Source organism: Misgurnus anguillicaudatus, chromosome 5 (assembly GCF_027580225.2).
Source record: "Misgurnus anguillicaudatus chromosome 5, ASM2758022v2, whole genome shotgun sequence".
NCBI lineage: Eukaryota > Metazoa > Chordata > Actinopteri > Cypriniformes > Cobitidae > Misgurnus > Misgurnus anguillicaudatus.
Window position 1 is genome coordinate 36,876,280 of NC_073341.2, and position 19,510 is coordinate 36,895,789.

The window sequence follows — 19,510 nt, forward strand, 5'->3', positions numbered from 1 at the left end:
GTTCATAAAACATTTATTCTTCTGACTAATAACACTGCCATTTTGTCTATTTTTTGTTTATAGACAGATTTAATGACAAAAATGTGCATAATTAAAAGGGTAGTTAGTTTTAATGATTTGTTTGCCCTAAATAAAACTAAATCACATAATAGATTTTTAACTATGTCTTAATTAAGTTAAATATTTTTTTAACATTTTAATCAAAATCTTGCTATTATTTTGTTAAAAAAAGTGTAAAATGTTTGGACAAATATGCTTTTACACTATTTTGACCAGAAGGGGTCGCCAGTGTGTGTGGTGTTTTGAACTGCTTCAAAAAACTGAATCAATTTTAGAAGCACTTGGTTCGATTGATTCGAAGCTTCGAAAAGCTTAATTTCTCCCATCACTAGCAACGCCATCTTCATTTTTTTTTTTTTGAATGTTGAAGTTTATTGAATCTTTGAAATTCAGAAATTATACAAAAGGGCAAGTGCATAACATCACATTTTTTCACATATCACATACCTTACAAAAATAAAATAAATAAATAATACAAAGGGCATCACAAACATATATTAAACTCATTTAAAAGAGAAACAGTTTTTCTAGCTTTTTTGTTCTTTACAAATTGTATAGATTCTAAATATACTTTAAAGGCTGTTTGAAAATGGACAAAATTGGGTTCAGAGTTACTCCATTTAAAGCAACGCCAAAGAGTTTTTTTTACCTTAAAATAACGTTTCCAAAAAAGTTTCAGTGGTTTATCCACTCAAAACAGGGTGAATGGCACTTTCACATTCGCTTTGCAGCCCTCTATCGACCAAAACCGCAGTAAAGAAGTTTCCAACCGTCGGGTAGTGGTCCTGTAGTTCGAGTGAAAACTACAAAAACTTGCTTTACGGCAGACCTACAATCCAATTAGAGACAGCTATGCTGCAGTATTTACGACAGTGGTAATGAACAATTACGCTTCTAACCTGTAGGGGAGCAAAGAGCAATAAAATGGGCGGATCAAGAACACAACCGGAGATTTTATGTGAACTTGGGCTTGATGCGAACTTTGAATTGGAACAGTACTTGGGCCGCGACTGATGACGTTTTACAAGTCCACAAGAACGCAAGTACAGACAAGAACGCATATTGAGAAACGGCTTTGTTGCTTTAACCTGGCGACGCCATCTTCATCTCAATAAATTTAAGTGGAGGTGACGTATTTCCGCTTGCCCGCTAGTGGAGGTCACGTGTTTCCTGTTTGAGAGTGGAGCTCCACCCAGCCAGACCCTCATGTTTTTAGAGGCGGGACTAACATTTCCTTACAAAAAATGACTCCAAAAGCCTTACTAGTGTATTTATAATTATATTTTAAAGAAAATCCAGTTCCTACAGTATTTTTCTATACTTTGAGTGACTGTGTGGTTTAACTTACAATTTGCTCTTTAACTGATAACAACAATAGACGGGTTCCAAGTTTACAAACATTACAGGGTGCGCGCGCATCAAGGAGGCAGAAAGCCCGCTTGGTGAGCTGATCCGCTACTGCATCAACCTTAAAGCGTTCTTTATTGTTTGTATATAAATAAAACTTGATTTTAGTTGGATCTGTTTTTCTGTCTTTATTTTTGCAGTGTTACTGTGATACATGCGCTTATGAAGCGTAATGTTAGGCTAGTGACGTAATAGTCGCATCTACTGGTATGTTAACATCTGGCACCCAGCACTGACTCTGTTGGTACTATTTTCCACGCAACAACTCCTTGCAGTAAGGGCTGGCGCAAAATGCGGCAGCGGCATCTCGCAACGGCACTTCCGGCGGCATCTCCAGCAGCCAGGGACTTTTTTCCGGCACCAGCCAGTACAGCGTCATCTCGTGTCATTTTGTAGCGGCATCTTGAGCAGCCAGAGGCTTTTTTGTAGCAGCCGTGTCTGTTTGTAGCAACTTTTGCTCGCCAGTTACATAAATCAATGTAATATTTCACTTTAAAACTACATTTAAAAACAAAATAATATTATATACTGCCATTTGTAAGCATTTATCATGAAATTGTTAATATATTGTAGGATTTTGTAGCGGCATCTCGGGCATTCAAGGACTTTATCCGGCTGCTATAGGGGCATTTCGAGCAGCCAGTGACTTTAACCAGCCGCTTCTCTACAGGGGCAACTGGGCATCTCGGGCAGTCAATGACTTTAACCGGCCGCTACAGGGGCATCTCGCGCGCCATTTCGAGCAGACAGTTACTTTAACCGGCCGCTTACTCTACAGGGGCATCTCGGGCAGCCAGTGACTTTAACCAGCCGCTTCTCTACAGGGGCAACTGGGCATCTCGGGCAGTCAATGACTTTAACCGGCCGCTTCCTCTACAAGCGCAAAATGCGGCAGCGGCATCTCGTAGCGGCACTTCCGGCGTCAACTCCAGCAGCCAGTGACGTTCTCCGGCATTTCGTAGTGGCATCTCGCGCAGCCAGAGAATTTCTTTCGCAGTGTGGCTGTTGGTAGCAACTTCCGCGGGCCAATTACATAATTTCACTTTAAAACTACATTTGAACTTTCATTTTATCATGAAATTTGTTAATATAGTAGTATTAATCTCCAGCAGCCATGGACTTTTATCCGGCAGTCCGTGACTTTTTCCAGCAGATGTCGCTCTCTCTGTCTGTGTGTGGATATATATATATATAAATATGGATATGCAACATAATGAAACGTTTTTATAGTAAAAATTAAAGGATTGCAGTAACGAAGACACCCTTCAGCTCTTGCTGTTGTTCACTGTTTATTAAATAAGGTTTAACGTAAAAAGTTTGGCTGGAGAACTTTTATTCATCCTTCCAGCTGAGCAGCTTGGGTGATCGAAAGGATGTCTGCCAGCCAGGAATCGGGTAGAAAAGAATATCGGTGGGTAGGGGAGATGATGAGAGGAGCATTGGCCAAATAGGGAGACAGTTGATAGACACTTATAAAAGGAAATGTTTTGATGCGAAAGGCAAATGAACCTGACATTCTAATGTAATGTAAATGCAATGTTACACTGTTTAATTATAAATAATAAAATATAACAAATAAATATAATTAAATGTGTTTTATTAAAAATGTCTCTATTTCACTTTGCGGTTGTAGCCTACTTGGCCTGGCCAATTTTAACTTAAAAACAATGTTTAAAAAAATGGGTCAGCTAAACTTTCAAAACCTGTGGGCCGAACAATTGTATTTTGTTGCATCAAATCAACATATAATTATTAAAAATATAAGAAAACAGTTAAATGCGTACATTATTTTGTGTCCCAAGCGAATAACCAAAAAGTGGGCCAATTTATGCCAAATTGCATAATTTATGTGTGTTATGTGTGGTCGCATTTGCTCCTAAAATCGAATTGGCGCGAGGTCAAAATATATTTGGAAGCCTACAGGGGCATCTCGTGCGGCTTCTCGAGTAGCCAGTGACTTTAGCAACCGGCCGCTTGACTCTATAGGGGCATCTCGGAGCGGCATCTCGGGCAGTCAGTGACTTTAACTAGCCGCTTACTCTTAAGGGCATCTCAGAGCGGCATCTCGGGCAGTCAGTGACTTTAACCGGCCGCTTACTCTATAGGGGCATGTCGGGCAGTCAATGACTTTAACCGGCCGCTACAGCGGCATCTTAAAGCAGCCAGGGACTTTAACCGGCCGCTTTAACTCTACAGGGGCATCTCGCAGCGGCATCTCGAGCAGCCAGGGATATCAGCCGTTACTGTTAGCAATATACAATATTATATATTGTCATTTGTAAGCATTCATTATGAAATTTGTAAGTGAGTTTCTGTTGCCTGTACATCAGAGAAAGTTAGCGCTGCAGGTGTATGCGCTACGCGCGTGCACTCAAAAAAATGATTCAAGCCCTTCTTAGAGATGACACATTAAAATTATGTTCAATGAATTAAAAATACCTCATTAAGAGCAAAAAGTATATATATTTAATTAGTCTAACACAAAAAGAATATGTACTATAATTTATTGATTTCTTTTTAATTGCGTTAACACAATTAGTTTGAGTTTGGGTTCTGGAAAAAGAATTTCCCAGCATGCTTTGCATGCAACTGCTTTTGGAGAGTAATTTTGTTAATTTAGTGTTATTTTATGCAGTTTTAGGTAAAAAGAAAGACTTAATATTGTTTAATGTCCGTTTATCTTATTGATTTAGAAGCATTTGTGTTATATATTTTTTAATTGTTTGGTTACCATCGTGCAGAAGAGTGGCGCTTGTGGTTAGGTTGTGGATGTCCCATATATCTCTCAATGAGCACTAACTGTGTTAATGCCTGTTTGAAGATCAGTCTCTTCTCACATGCTCATCCAAAGTATCATATGTTATTATTATTAGCATGCTAACATGTGCTTATGCTAATTAGTATGATACAAAAACGTTTTATATAAAATAAAAGAATTGAGTTATTCAGACTACACTACATTGTGTTACTCAAACTATGTTAAATTGAGTTATTCAGACTACACTAAATTGAGTTGAGGCAACTAATTGAGTATTGCCATTTACTTTAAATTGAGTTGGACTAACTCAATATATTTTTGTTGTGTGAAGCAGTTTTTTATGAGTTAGGGGTACACATTCATATTGGATGGAAATCCTGCCCACAATTTTAGTGAGTTAATCCAATGAATCATTTTTTTGAGTGTGTGTGCTGAATTACTACACTTTCTGATTCAATCAATCACAGTTAGTTGCAGACTAAATCAAACTTATAAATCACATGCTTTAATAAATGCTATAACATATGAATATAAGCTGTTATTCGGTTAATATGAGTAGGCCTAAGTTAATATGAATCCGAGCTGTATATCCAGCAGCCAGATAACTTCGCAGCCGTGGCTGTTTAGCAACTGTCGCCGCTCGCCGGCCTAAAACATTCTGTTGCTGCACTACATCAGAGAAAGTTATTCTGTTTTGTGTATTGATATACAGGCTGCTGCACTATCATGCCTCGAGATTTACTGTTTAGTATATTGGTGCTGCTCCCAAATGTAAATGTTAGGAGCATTAGCAAAATTTTGGATCATCCATTGAAAATTATAAGAGCACGCTAACTTCATCATCCTGAAGATTAAAAGCTTGAACATTCAAATTTGATCTTAAATTATTTTTATGTACTTAAAATGTGTAGATTCATGGGGCCCTAAAAATGTTTTAACTTTTATTTTAAATGATGATTTAAATCATTGTTTTAAATTCAGTTTTTATTTTCACAAATTCCATTTTTCTGTTTTAGTTTGTTTTTTTAATTTCTAGATTCAGAATTTTAACTTTTAATTTTACTTATTGGTTAATTACATTTCACGTCTCAAACGGCATGTTTAATAAACTGAATTCATAATAATATTTTTTAAAATAATCAAATAAAAAACATATTATACAAAAACATTATTTTTTAAGTGTTGCATAACAAAACTAAATTAAAAATGAAAGTACAAATCTTTTGAGGGTTATGAAATAAATGAATATAATTTAATATCACTATTTTTAATATTTTAAAAGTACATTTTACTAATATATATATATATATATATATATTCAACCTCATTACGTTTACAGACATTTATTTTAAGGGTTTGTCAGTGTGTTTTTGACGATCGCATTTGAAACAGCACGAAACTGAGTCATCCGTGTAAAGCATTATTGGTCTCTGTCATTGTTCCACAGTAGGCTTATATGTGATTGTTTCGTAAAGAAATTAAAACAGGTGGCACCACAAAAAATATTTGCATTAGCACAAAGGCTTCCAAAATTTGAACTCGCGCCAATTCGATTTTAGGAGCAAATGCGACCACACATAACACACATAAATTATGCAATTTGGCATAAATTGGCCCACTTTTTGGTTATTCGCTTGGGACACAAAATAACCCATGTACGCATTTAACTGTTTTCTTATATTTTTAATATTTATATGTTGATTTGATGTAATAAAATATAATTGTTCGGCCTACAGGTTTTGAAAGTTTAGCTGACCCATTTTTCAGGCTACAACCGCAAAGTGAAATAGAGAAATTTTTAATAAAACACATTTAATTATATTTATTTGTTATATTTTATTATTTATAATTAAACAGTGTAACATTGCATTAACATTACATTAGAATGTCAGGTTCATTTGCATTTCGCTTTAAAACATTTTTGCATCATCTCCCCTACCCACCGATATTCTTTTCTACCCGATCCCTGGCTGGCAGACATCCTTTCGATCACCCAAGCTGCTCAGCTGGAAGGATGAATAAAAGTTCTCCAGCCAAACTTTTTACGTTTGTCTTTAAGAAAATGAAAGGACTTTGAAAAGTTATGCTGTGAACTTGTAGATTAAAGGAACTACATATTTTTGCCAGAATTGATGAGCAGCGATTCATGCTTTATACATGCTTTATATTTTGTACACAATTAGGCTACAAATTAAACCTTATTTAATAAACAGTGAACAACAGCAAGAGCTGAAGGGTGTCTTCATTACTGCAATCCTTTAATTTTTACTATAAAAACGTTTCATTATGTTGCATATCCATATTTATATATATATATATATATATATATATATATATATATATATATATATCCACACACAGACAGAGAGAGCGACATCTGCTGGAGAAAGTCACGGACTGCCGGATAAAAGTCCATGGCTGCTGGAGATTAATACTACTACTATATTAACAAATTTCATGATAAAATGAAAGTTCAAATGTAGTTTTAAAGTGAAATTATGTAATTGGCCCGCGGAAGTTGCTAACAACAGCCACACTGCGAAAGAAATTCACTGGCTGCGCGAGATGCCGCTCCGAAATGCCGGAGAACGTCACTGGCTGCTGGAGTTGACGCCGGAAGTGCCGCTACGAGATGCCGCTGCCGCATTTTGCGCTTGCTGTCTCTCACTCCTTGGCATTTTGAATTACAGACACAGCTACTAGCCTACAACACAATGCACGTCTCTTCTTTCTGCCTCTCGGTTGCGCGCGCAACCAGTTAATGACGTCGCCCGAAAGTGAAAGTAAAGTTAAAAGCGAATGTGTTTTGAAGAAGGTACGGCTGGAGGACGAAATAGTATGATACTTTTTTAAAAGTAAGTAAATTTTTCGTTATCAGCCAGGTAATTTCTACGTTTGATTAGACAATTGAGTAAATTTAACTGAAGCGAAGTAACGTTATTTACGTATAGACCATTTCAAAAGATGTAAACAACACTGGTCCAGAAGCACTTCTTGTTTCAGTTTTTTAAGACTAGATAAACGTTGGGATAAAATACAACCAACAGAATTATAGAACCGAGTCAAAAAGTTAAACAAACATCTTAAAGATAATGATATATTTGTGAAATAAATAAAAAATCAGGAATTGTTTCTGGACCAGTGTTGTTAACATCTTTTGAAATGGTCTGAAGCGCGTGATCGCACCGATCTTGCAGTTATGATTCTTTTATGTACACGATAAATAGTATATCTTTAAACATTGTGCATGTGTCATGATTTATTATAAACTTTCTTTTTCCAAATGTATGTATCTTTATACTTGGGAAAAACAAAGTTGTTTTTTAAAAGGGTTGTTGTGCTGCAGAACTGCTGTTTCCCTTCTGCGTCACAGCAGGCTGCATACTTCATCAAGACGTATTTTTTGGTTTTTACTTCCATTTTAATTTCTCTGCATATTTTCTCTGCAATCTCTCTATTTTATGCACTTGTGCTTGAGGAAAAAACTGTTAAATGCTTATAAACCTGCAGACTTTATGCACCGAATGTTATAGACGGGTTGCAAGTTTACAAACATTGCAGGGTGCGCGCGCATCCAGGAGGCAGAATGCCCGATGGGTGAGCTGATCCGCTACTGCAACAACCTTAATTATTGAAGCGTTCTTTATTGTTTGTATATAAATAAAACTTGATTTTAGTTGGATCTGTTTTTCTGTCTTTATTTTTGCAGTGTTACTGTGATACATGTATGAATTATAATGTTATAATTTTAATGCTAGTAACGTAATAGTCGCATCTACTGGTATGTTAACATCAGGCACCCAGCACTGACTCTGTTGGTACTATTTTCCACGCAACAATTCCTTGGCATTTTGACTTACAGACACCGCTACTAGCATACAACACAATGCACGTCTCTTCGTTCTGCCTCTCGGTTGCGCGCGCAACCAGTTAGTGACGTCGCCGAGCCACCCGTCTATGTAACACACTGTTATTCATTATAGTGCCTGTAGATGGCACCGCTGTAACTAATTATTAGCTGTGTTCTTAAAAAAAGAAACAAAATAAAAGCGTTGATGTATCTATTCTAATGTAATAATAGTGCATACTGAACATCAGTATGATGTCCATGAGATAACACATTATGGTTATTTATACCACGGGGCTGTTGAATGTTTTATTCTGATTTTTACCCAACAAGGTTTTGAAACAACCCAGCATTTGAAACAGATGCTGATTTTGTTCAGCATTTAATCTTTATATAATGCAAGATCATAAATACTCTTCAAAACTAAATCCAATGATTTATTTTGAATCTTTAATATGTATTAGCTGCTATTTAAGCTCATTGTTGAGTACAGCACACATTGTTACGCACTTTATACATGATCTGTGTATTACTTGTTTCTGTGCAGCCCTATTAATATCTAAGAGCTATGGAAGTGATAAAGAGGAGAAAGAGATCTTCATCTCCAGAACTCAGTACCGATTCCATTTACCAAACCCCTGAATTAAGCGATGGATCGATGACCTCCAGCCCCAGGTAAAACAAACCACTACATCTGTTAAACTTTGCATTAACAAAAAAAAATGAACTCCAGCGTTTCACGTCATATTTTTTTATATTTTCAGAAAGCAGATTAAAGCCCCATCTCCAGAACCCAGCTGTGTATCTTTGAAGAGTACAGACTCCATGTATCAACCTCCTCAATTCAGTGATGGATCAATGACCTCTGACCCCATGTAAAAGAAACCACTACATCTGTTAAACTTTGCATTAACCAAATTAAGTAAAAAAATTAACTCTAGCGTTTCACGTCATGTTTTTTTTTTCATATTTTCAGAAAGCAGATTAAAGCCCCATCTCCAGAACCCAGCTGTGTATCTTTGAAGAGTACGGACTCCATGTACCAACCTCCTCAATTCAGTAATGGATCAATGACCTCTGACCCCAGGTAAAAGCACCACTACATTTGTTAAACTTTGCGTTAACCAAATTAAATAAATAAATGAACTCTAGCGTTTCACGTCATGGTTTTTTATATTTTCAGAAAGCAGATTAAAGCACCATCTCCAGGACCCAGCTGTGTATCTTTGAAGAGTACAGACTCCATGTATCAACCTCCTCAATTCAGTGGAGGAGCAGTGACCTTTGACCCCAGGTAGGATATGAGATTTAATGTACAAACTGAGTTAATCCATTTACATAGCTATGTTAATGATGTTGTAAGAAAGGATTATATTTTATGTTCCATTTTTTGTTTCATGTAAGAAAACACATATAGGGGTGGTTTCCCGGACAGGGATTAGCTTAAGTCAGGACTAAGCCTTAGTTTAAATATGAAATATAACTAGTTTTAACAAACATGCCTTACTAAAAACATGACATGTGCATTTTGAGGTAAAACAAAAAAAACTGATGTATTTTAAGATATGTCAGTGCAAGTTTATTTAAGTTTGGACAGCTCTTACATTTATTTTAGTCTAGGACTAGTCTAATCTCTGTCCGGGAAACCGACATGGTCCTCACTGCAGAACACGACATCCAGGGGGCGGGGTTTCTACACCTGTTTTACACATTATTGTACTTTACATTTTTCAGTGGTAAGGGAAGTAATCAGATCCAGGTTTACTCAAGGTTTACTGGTTCTGCTCAGCGTGATATGGACCTAACCCAGTTGGAGAAGACTGGAGACCTGCACCAACTAGATTCCCACCAACCAGATGTTCTTGCGAGTATCAAAGACAAACACAAAACCAGCATGAGGAACAAGTATGAGAGTTTATTTGAGGGAATCAAACAACAAGAGAACAAAACCCTCTTGAACAGAATTTACACACAACTTTACATCATAGAGGGAGAGAGTGAAGGAGTGAATGAGGAACATGAAGTTTTACACATGGAGAAAAGTTACAAAACACGTCAAAACACTCCAATCAACTGTAATGACATCTTTAAACTCTTACCTAAACCAGGATGTGGGGAAGAGCCAAATAAAAAGATAAAGACTGTTCTTACTAAAGGCATCGCTGGAATTGGCAAAACGGTCTCTGTGCAGAAGTTTATTCTGGATTGGGCAGAGGGGTTGGCCAATCAGGATGTAGATTTCATGTTTGTGCTTTCATTTCGAGAGATGAACTTAATAAAAGATGATCAGTACAGTCTTCACAAACTTCTGCTTGTCTTTCATCCTAAACTTCAGGATCTGGACTCAAAGATGTATGATGAGTGTAAAGTTGTTATTATCTTAGATGGTCTGGATGAAAGCAGAATTACACTGAAGTTTAAAGACAGTGAAAATGTTTCTGAAGTGACACAGATGTCATCAGTTGGTGTGTTGATGTCAAATCTGATCAAAGGAGATCTGCTTCCCTCTGCTCACATCTGGATCACCTCCAGACCAGCAGCAGCCAATCAGATCCCTTCTGAATACATCAACCGTGTGACAGAAATCCAGGGATTCAATGATCCTCAGAAAGAGGAATATTTCAGGAAGAGAATCAGTGATGAACTTCAAGCCAACAAAATTATCTCACACATTAAAGGAGCAAGAAGCCTTCACATCATGTGTCACATACCAGTCTTCTGCTGGATCTCATCTACTGTGCTTCAAAACATCCTGAAACAAGATCACAGTGCACAAATCCCTAAAACTCTCACTGAAATGTACATACACTTCCTGCTCATTCAGATAAATATGAGTAATCAGAAGTATGAAATGAAAGAAGTGAGAGATTCAGCAAAACTTCTGCAGTTCAATAGAGAGGTATTTGTAAAACTGGCCGAACTAGCTTATAAACAGCTGATGAAGGGCAATGTGATGTTTTATGAGGAGGAGCTGAGTGAATGTGGGATAGACATCACTGACGCCGCAGTGTTTTCTGGGATCTGTACTGAAATTATTAAGGAGGAATCTGTGATTTATCAGAGGAAAATCTACTGCTTCATACATCTGAGCTTTCAAGAGTTTCTCGCTGCATTCTATGTTTTTTACTGCTTTATAAATAAAACTTCTGGGGCTCTGAAAGAGTTTGATTTACTTGCTAATCTCCATAAGGGGGTGATTGACTCCGCCCTTCAAAGTGAGAACGGACATCTGGATCTTTTCCTCAGATTTCTGTTGGGTATCTCGCTGGAGTCCAATCAGAGACTCTTACAAGATCTACTGATGCACACAGAGAGCAGTTCAGAGAGCATCCAGAAAATTACTGCTCACATCAAAGACAAAATCAAAAACGAGCATGATATTTCAGCCAGCAGGTCCATCAATCTGTTCCTCTGTCTGCTGGAAATGAACGATCAGACTTTATCCAGGGAAATTCAAGAATATCTGGAATCAATGAAATACACAGAAAATAAACTCTCTGCATCACACTGCTCAACAATAGCGTACATGCTTCGGGTGTCGGAGAACGTGCTGGAGGAGCTGGATCTTATAAAATACAACACATCACAGGAGGGTAGACGGAGGCTGTTACCAGCTGTGATGAACTGCCGAAAAGCTCTGTGAGTATTTACCTACTAAAAAAGTATTTTAAGTTTAGATTTTAATTATAATATTTGGTGGAACAATACTTTTATCAGTGCTTTTCACACACGCTGATGTACAGTGGCAAGAAAAAGTATGTGAACCCCTAGGAATAAACTGTTTTTTTACTGTGATTTGCCATAAAATGTGATCTGATCCTCATCTAGGTCACAACAATAGACAAACACAATGCGCATAAGGTGACAACACACAAATAATTCTAGTTTCTTGTGTCTTTTTGGGAACCCCCATTGAACATTCGTAGTGCTGGAGGAAAATGTAAGTGAGCCCTTGGATTTAACAGCTTGTTGAGCCTCATTTGGCAGCAAATACTTCAAGGAAGCGCTTTCTGAATCAGACCTGCACATCGTTCAGAAGCAATTTTTGCTCATTCCCCTTTACAAAACCACTTTAACTCTTGAGGTCATTCCACAGGATTTGACTAAGCCACTCCAAATGGCGCATTTTGTTTTTCTTAAGCCAGTCTGTAGTGGATTTACTACAATGCTTAAGGTCATCGTCCTGTTGCATCAGCTAACTTCTACTGAGCTTCAACTGGTGGACAGCCACCCTGACATTATCCTGTAGGATTTTTTTTTCACTTAAATTACTTAATAATTCATTTTACCCTTGATGATGGCAAGTGGTCCAGGCCATGAGGCAGCAAAGCAAGCCCAAATCATGATGTTCCCTCCACCATACTTCACTGTGGGGATGATGTTTTGATGTTGGTAAGCTGTGCCCATTTTGCGCCATAACATTTTTCCCAAAAAAATTAAACTTTTGTTTCATCAATCCATAAAATATTTTCCCAGTAGCACTGGGGTTTGCCAAGGTGCTCTTTTGCAAACTTCATGCTCACAGCAATGTTTTTCGGGAGAGCAGCGGCTTCCTATGTGGTGTACTGTCATATACATCGTGCCTGTTTAAAGACTTGCGTATGGTAGACTCATGAACAGAGATGTGTGCCATTTCCAATGATGTCTTCAAGCGTTTAGCTGATACTGTGGGTTCTTCTTTACTATATTGAGTATTCTGCATGGTGTCTTAGGAGTTCTAGGAAGGGTAGCTACAGTATTTAACTGTCTCCATTTATAGACAATTTGTCTAAGTGTAGACTGATGGAGGTCTAAACATTTTGAGATTGTTTTGTATCCCTTTTCAGCCTTATGGAGTGCAACATCTCTTGATCAGATATCTTTATAAGAGCATGGTTCAGAAGAGCTTAAGTGTCTTAATATCAATCAAAGTTGCACTAAACCACACATTTAAACCCATTTCATTAATTGGACTCCAGTTTGCCAGCTTCTGACAAGAAAAAGCTTTCAATAAAGTAATTTGTCCATGTGCTCACTTGCATTTTCCTCCAGCACTGTGAGTGTTTGGTGGGTGTTTCCAAAAGAGACACGGGAAAATGGAATTGTTTGTGTCTTGTGGGCTTGTGCGCATCGTGTTTGTTTGTTGTTGTGACCTGGATGAGGACCGGAAAACATTTTATGGCAAATCACTGTAGAAAACAATTTCTAGGGGTTCACATTTTCTTGCCACTGTATATTAATGTGTATATTAATGTTTTGCCAAGTATATTTGGCATCACAGCTTGTCATTTATTATCCATCATGATAATGACTCTATTTCAGGACACATACATATAAAGTTAATTCTTTTCCCACCATTGACAAGTTACCTTGTCAATTAAGAAAAACATTTGCATAAAAAACATGTTTCTGATGAGGTTCTATGTTAATCTGTACCGCGATTATCCACTAGATGGATAACTAGCACTTACCAAATTTATAATTTTTTTTACTTATTTTAAACTCTGTGTATGTTTTCGATAATCGTTCTGAATCTGATCTCTAACGAAATTCCTTCACAAAAATGCAATTATTTCAGCTTTTTGCTAAAAATACCCATATTTAAGAGTTTATTATATGTTTTTACAAGAACAGTTTTCTGGAATGCATTCTGTGAAACTTTTATGAAAATTACAAAAAAGCTGGAGGGCAACTTTAAAAAAAAAAAAGGCTGTCGGTGAATGAGTTTAACTCTGCAAACTTGAAAAAACTCTTCAAAAAGCTGTTTTTGTTTTATCTTTTTCAGTCTTGCTGGTTGTGATCTCACTGATCAGTGTTGTGAAATTGTGGCTTCAGCTCTACAGTCTTCAGATTCCCTCCTGAAAGAGCTGGACCTGAGTAACAATGACCTGCAGGATTCAGGAGTGAAGATCCTCTGTGAAGGACTCAAGAGTCCAAACTGTAGATTGGAGATACTGAGGTGTGCAAAAGTATCATAAAATGTTATAGCCGAGCTCTGACATCCTGTATGCTGTTGAGAGCTTAGCATTGTGTATTTTGTTTGCAGCTGTATGATTTTAAATTGTTTACATAGACTGCATGTATATTTTACCATTATGGAACAAGGGCATTTTTCAGTGTAATACTGTATTAAGGTCTCCCTTTAGTCAAGTATATTATTATATTTAAATGCATCTTTGAGCATTATAATAGCATATATAAAAGTTTTACCTGTCAGTATTTTCTTCATGTTTTAAAACAGCTTGAATGTAACTCTACACCCTTACCTTTAGTATATGCCGATCTTTCAATATACAAATTAATAGCTGGCCTGGGACCATAGATATGAATATGCAAATTAGTCACTCTTTTGCACCACCTCGGAGCATAGATATTTATGTAAATAGATTCTACATTCACCAGTTTAGACACATAACTGCTAAGTTCAGTTTCCCACAATGCATACGTGAACTGTGTGTTTGCAGCACTAATCTTTAAGCGCTAATGTTAACAGGTTACAGCAATCACCCTGCATGTGTGAGCAGCACAGAAGTAGCAGTGCTGTGATTATTTCAGCGCTATAGGTCTAAGAGGCATCCAAACATACTGGGCACTATTTTAACGATCTAAGCACATTGTCTAAAACGCACGGTCTAAACGGGTGTGTCCGATTCCACTTTTGCTAATTTAACAACGGGAAAAATTGTTTGTGCGCCAATCGCACGGTCGAAAAGGGTTGTTCATATTTTTTTAATGAGTAATGGGTGTGTTTTGTGCGTAAAATGCAATAAACCAATGAGAGTCTCAGCTCTCATCCCCATTAAAAGCCAGTTGCACTGGCACTATGTCTAATCCCTATTTGATGACGGACTCTCTCTATGTAGATTATCTGGCTGTATGGTGACAGATGAAGGATGTCGTTATTTGGCTTCAGCTTTGAGTTTAAATCCCTCACACCTGAGAGAGCTGGATCTGAGCTACAACAACCCGGGAGCCTCAGGAGTAAAGATGCTCTCTGAAAGACTCAATGATCCACACTACACACTAGACAAACTCAAGTATGTTGTATTTTAATTATGACACATTTATTTCATATTATTTACATAAGCATTGTGGTTTAAACAAGTATGTATTGTTAAAAAAATAATGTGTTAGAAGAGTACAAGGCATTTATTTATTTTTGTTGTATCTCTGTAGTTTAGATCATGCAGGACATTGCAGGATCACACCAGGACTACGAAAATGTAGGTTCTCTTTCTCTCTTATAAATGTTCTTACACATTAACATTTATATACATAAGAATGTTTTATATGATATTAGCAATGATGTACAGACTGTCAGCTCACTATTATTACAAAAAAACACAAGGTGCCAAACAAGGTCTTTTATAACACCTGAAGGGTTGTAGTTTTTACAAACTATACCAACTGACTGTTATTATACTAATTGCTACAGAGTTACTTGTTAATAAATCTATATAAGTAAATGTGTAAATCCATAAAATGAGCATGAGTTGTTAAATTGTACAGTTTAGTGATAATTGTACAAACAATAGGACTGTTGGTAAATTCCTTTATTTTTTTAATCAGTTGCGTTATATTTTAGGTAAATTATCTCATATTACAATAATTTACTGAGAAAAGCCTGCAGTTTATCTGTTCATATGGTTGCTGTTTCCCTTAACACAGAATTTAAATCGGGAGTATTCTGTTTTCATAATTATGCCACTTAATTCATATTAAATTGACAAAATATTTCAATGTAATTTGAAAAATGCTATTGACCAATCAGAATTAAGTATTCCACAGAGCCGTCTAATATAGATTTGTTGTTTTTTGTTTGTAGATAATATTCATCTTACACTGGATCCAGACACAGCAAACACTCGTCTTGTTCTGTCTGAGAGGGGGAGAATGGTAGAACGCGTAGAAGAGGATCAGTCGTATCCTAAACATGAAAACAGATTTGAGGACCAGGAGCAGGTTATGTGTAAAGAGTGTCTGTCTGGACGCTGTTACTGGGAGGTTAAATGGACTGTAGGGGCTTACATAGCAGTCACATATAGAGGAATTAGAAAGAAAGGAGGAAGTGACTGTAGATTTGGATGGAATGATAAGTCCTGGAGTGTTTTCTGTGCTTTTGACAGATTTACTGCTTGGCACGATAATAAAAACCCAGACATACATGTCCCGTCAAAGTGTGACAGAGTCGGAGTGTATCTGGATAAGCCGGCCGGCATTCTGTCCTTTTACGCCATCTCTGACACAAACACACGCACAGACATACACACATTTCACACCACATTCACTGAAGACCTCTACGCTGGGTTTGCCGTTTATGGTTCAGTGTCTCTGTTAGATTGAACAGCCTGCATTATTAACAGAAGAGAGAGAATGATATGTTGTATAAAGCAGCTGTTGTGAAAACACTAGATTTGAATAATGTATTCACTTGTGAATTAATTCACTAGGGGTGTGACATTTCACTGGTTTTCTTGATCCATCGATTACAAATCCTGCCGATTAAAAAAATAACATTTAAGATTGTTCCATGAGTTGGAAAGCATCTTTTGCAGCGATTTTTGTTTGAGCATATCAGTGAACACCCCTGACCACTCGGTGAGTTTCACGTCTTTGTAAACGAACGTTTAATGCATTTTAGGAAGGATTGTTCTAGTGCACCTATACACACATTGTAGAGGTGGTGGGGTGACAACAAAAACGGAAAATTCTCGGGCCAGCGTCATATGTCCAAATTTCAGTCAAAACAGGGCTTTAAGTGTAAAATACCGAACTTGTCCTTTAAGGTCCACTGAAGTCCTCTTTATGGAGAAAATCCTGGAATGTTTTCCTCAAAAAAAATTATTTATTCTCGTCTGAATAAAGAAAGACATAAACATCTTGGATGACATGGGGGTGAGTAAATTATCATGATTTTGTTTTTTAAAGTGGAGTTCTAGTTTCACACTTATTAAAGTATATATTATATGTAAGGAATAATTGACAAAGGGCCATTGAATTATAAGAAAATAATGCACACCCAAGGTGGTAATGCGACACAACACGAAGTCAATTATTCCTCTTATACCACGGTTACCACAAACATTGCTTTGGTGCCTATTTTTAAGACATTTGACAAGTTGGGTGCGCGGTTATCAGAAATGAATGCATACCCACGGAACATTTCTCAACCAATCAGAATACAGCATTCAACAGACACGTGGTATAATATATAGTATAATCACTAACAACTAAATCATGAATTATTTTAACATGAACAGAAGTTATAATTTAGATTGTACACTTTCTGTATAAATGCTTCACTATATGTACACTTTCTGTATAAATGCTTCACTATAGGGATCACAATGAAAAGTGTGCCGTAAAAAGTTTATAATTTATCACTATTTGTTTTTGACTCCACATTAAGGCAAAGAGTGTTTTTAAACTTTTTCTGAATTGAATTCTTATAATGAATTGCTGCTAAGTGCATCACATTTAGTAGAATATTTGTTTTAAATTTAATCGAAATTGAATTAATTTACCTTGTAAAGTGAATCGAATCAATTTGATTATTCTAAGTTGAGAAGAAATCTTTTTTAAATCGAATCAAAAACCGATTAGCTGTCCACTCAAAGATTACATTTTTTTTTGTAGCAAGTGAATCAGATCTGAGTGAATCTTCTCTTTCTCTAGAAAATAGAGGTCAATAGTGGACATTTGTAATCAGTCACATTTTAGATATATGAGGATAGTACTGCAGCTTTTAGGTGGACCTAAGCGTCTCTTTTACTTTTTTTCCGTTTGTAAATGGTTTTCTGTCTACATGTATTATATACAAGGTATTTGTGTTTCCTGTTAGATAATCACTGCTTGAACTTTAAAACTGCTTAAGCTTTATAAGTTACACTAGTTGTTTAAGTACTACTCACAAAGAACTTTTTGGCAAAGTTGTCTAGAAAATACGTATTAACTGTTTTATAAGGTATCCTTATATCAGGACTTTATCTGCATTAATCCTCATGCATTTCACAACTGCCCGAAATACAACTATCGTAAGCAATGACTTGGAAGTTTAACTGCTAAATTATGAATGGATCACAATGTACATGTCAGATATGGCTTGTTTACAGAAAGTGCTTTAAATCAAGATGTTTTTGCAGAAAACCGTACCAAATCATTGAATTAACTCCTCCTAAAGATGCAGAGATAGTTTTACGTCTCTGCAAAAGTCCCTCCCCAAAATCATAATAAAAAGAAATGTATTTGTGTCGTTACAGGATTTTTAACAATGTATGTTTGAGAAAATAAATTCACTGCTTAGAAATGCATTTAAAGAGATATGTATAACTTGAACAAAAAGGTCAAAAATAAATAAAAGGAAAATATATATCTCTGATACATCTCTTGTCGAATTTTGAATCTGAAACTGCAAAATGTTGTTAAGGAATATTTTATGCTTGTGACAGAGATTATCTGCCATGATTTCATATATTTATTGAGACAGTTTTAAGATTCTTCATCTTACTCTGAGGCTTTTTTGGGTATTTCCGTCTGGATTTGGCCTACACAATTTCAAAAGCTTCCCATAGTCACATGCAGAGATGTACATACAAAAGTTTGATATTATTTTACAGGAAACCCTTGGAAATTACATAAAACACTGTTGAAAGTGCTAAACATTGTTGTATGTGTTGTCAGTCCTCTAATAAACACATAAATAAATGGGCGCTTTTTTATGTTTTTTTTTAAAGTATGTATTTAAAAGTGTATAACTCTAGCCCTGAGTGGTAACGAAACCTGCAGACAGTTTTGTTTGATTACAGCAATTTTCAGCTTACAGAGGAAAAAGGATTTTTTTTCTCTCTATCATAATCTATGCAAAAGTTATTCTATTCCAACTTAAGGGAGGAATAATACTCTTTTTGTATATATGTAATTTCCGCCTAAAAATATTTGAAGTCTCCCCATAACCACATACAGGTATAAATTCAATTTCTTTACATAATTTTACAGAAAACCCTTTGAAGTTACATAAAAAGCTGCTGTTTGTGACAAATATTGTTATTTATGTTGTTTTTTATGATGAAACACCAAATTTTCTTTTATGTTGTAAACTTCTTTGAAAGTGGATAACTTGTTCTATGTAATCTAGCAGATGGCAGACAGTAAACACCCCAAAAAAGAATGATCTCTTTAGCATGTCCAATTCAAATACATTTTTCAAGTAAAAATACATTTTTTGTTTTGCACATATAATAAATAGCAAGGGATTATTCATGAACACAACTAAAGAAAATGCTGTAAATGGACTCATTTTTTAGAGTAGGACCTAAAAGAAAAGACGATTTTTTTAACCTCATTATTCGTACAACGATTGCTGGATATGTGATTATAATAGACCAAAAATAATGTAGCCTTATTCCTGAGAGTGAGAGCTTTCGTTTGATATAAGACTTGGCCATGTTTGAATATTAAAT

The 19,510-nt window shown here is 36.2% G+C and overlaps 1 protein-coding gene across 7 annotated transcripts in view; it reads left to right on the forward strand.

Annotated features, from left to right (window-relative positions):
* Window positions 1–6,926: 6,926 nt before the first annotated feature.
* LOC129415018 (NLR family CARD domain-containing protein 3) overlaps window positions 6,927–19,510 on the forward strand; it is a 57,915-nt gene continuing 45,331 nt past the window's right edge. For 2 of the 7 annotated variants that reach the window (XM_073868122.1, XM_073868116.1), the window contains exons 1-4: window positions 6,927–7,080; window positions 8,620–8,747; window positions 8,837–8,947; window positions 9,049–9,159. In XM_073868122.1, the coding sequence (XP_073724223.1) occupies window positions 8,641–8,747; window positions 8,837–8,947; window positions 9,049–9,159 (329 nt within the window). In that variant the 5' untranslated portion in view covers window positions 6,927–7,080; window positions 8,620–8,640. Of the gene's footprint in view, window positions 7,081–8,619; window positions 8,748–8,836; window positions 8,948–9,048; window positions 9,160–9,255; window positions 9,367–9,806; window positions 11,716–13,836; window positions 14,011–14,914; window positions 15,089–15,227; window positions 15,275–15,876; window positions 18,761–19,510 lie in introns of those variants that run through there. The other 5 variants (XR_012369739.1, XM_073868118.1, XM_073868121.1 and 2 more) reach the window with 5 other exon arrangements.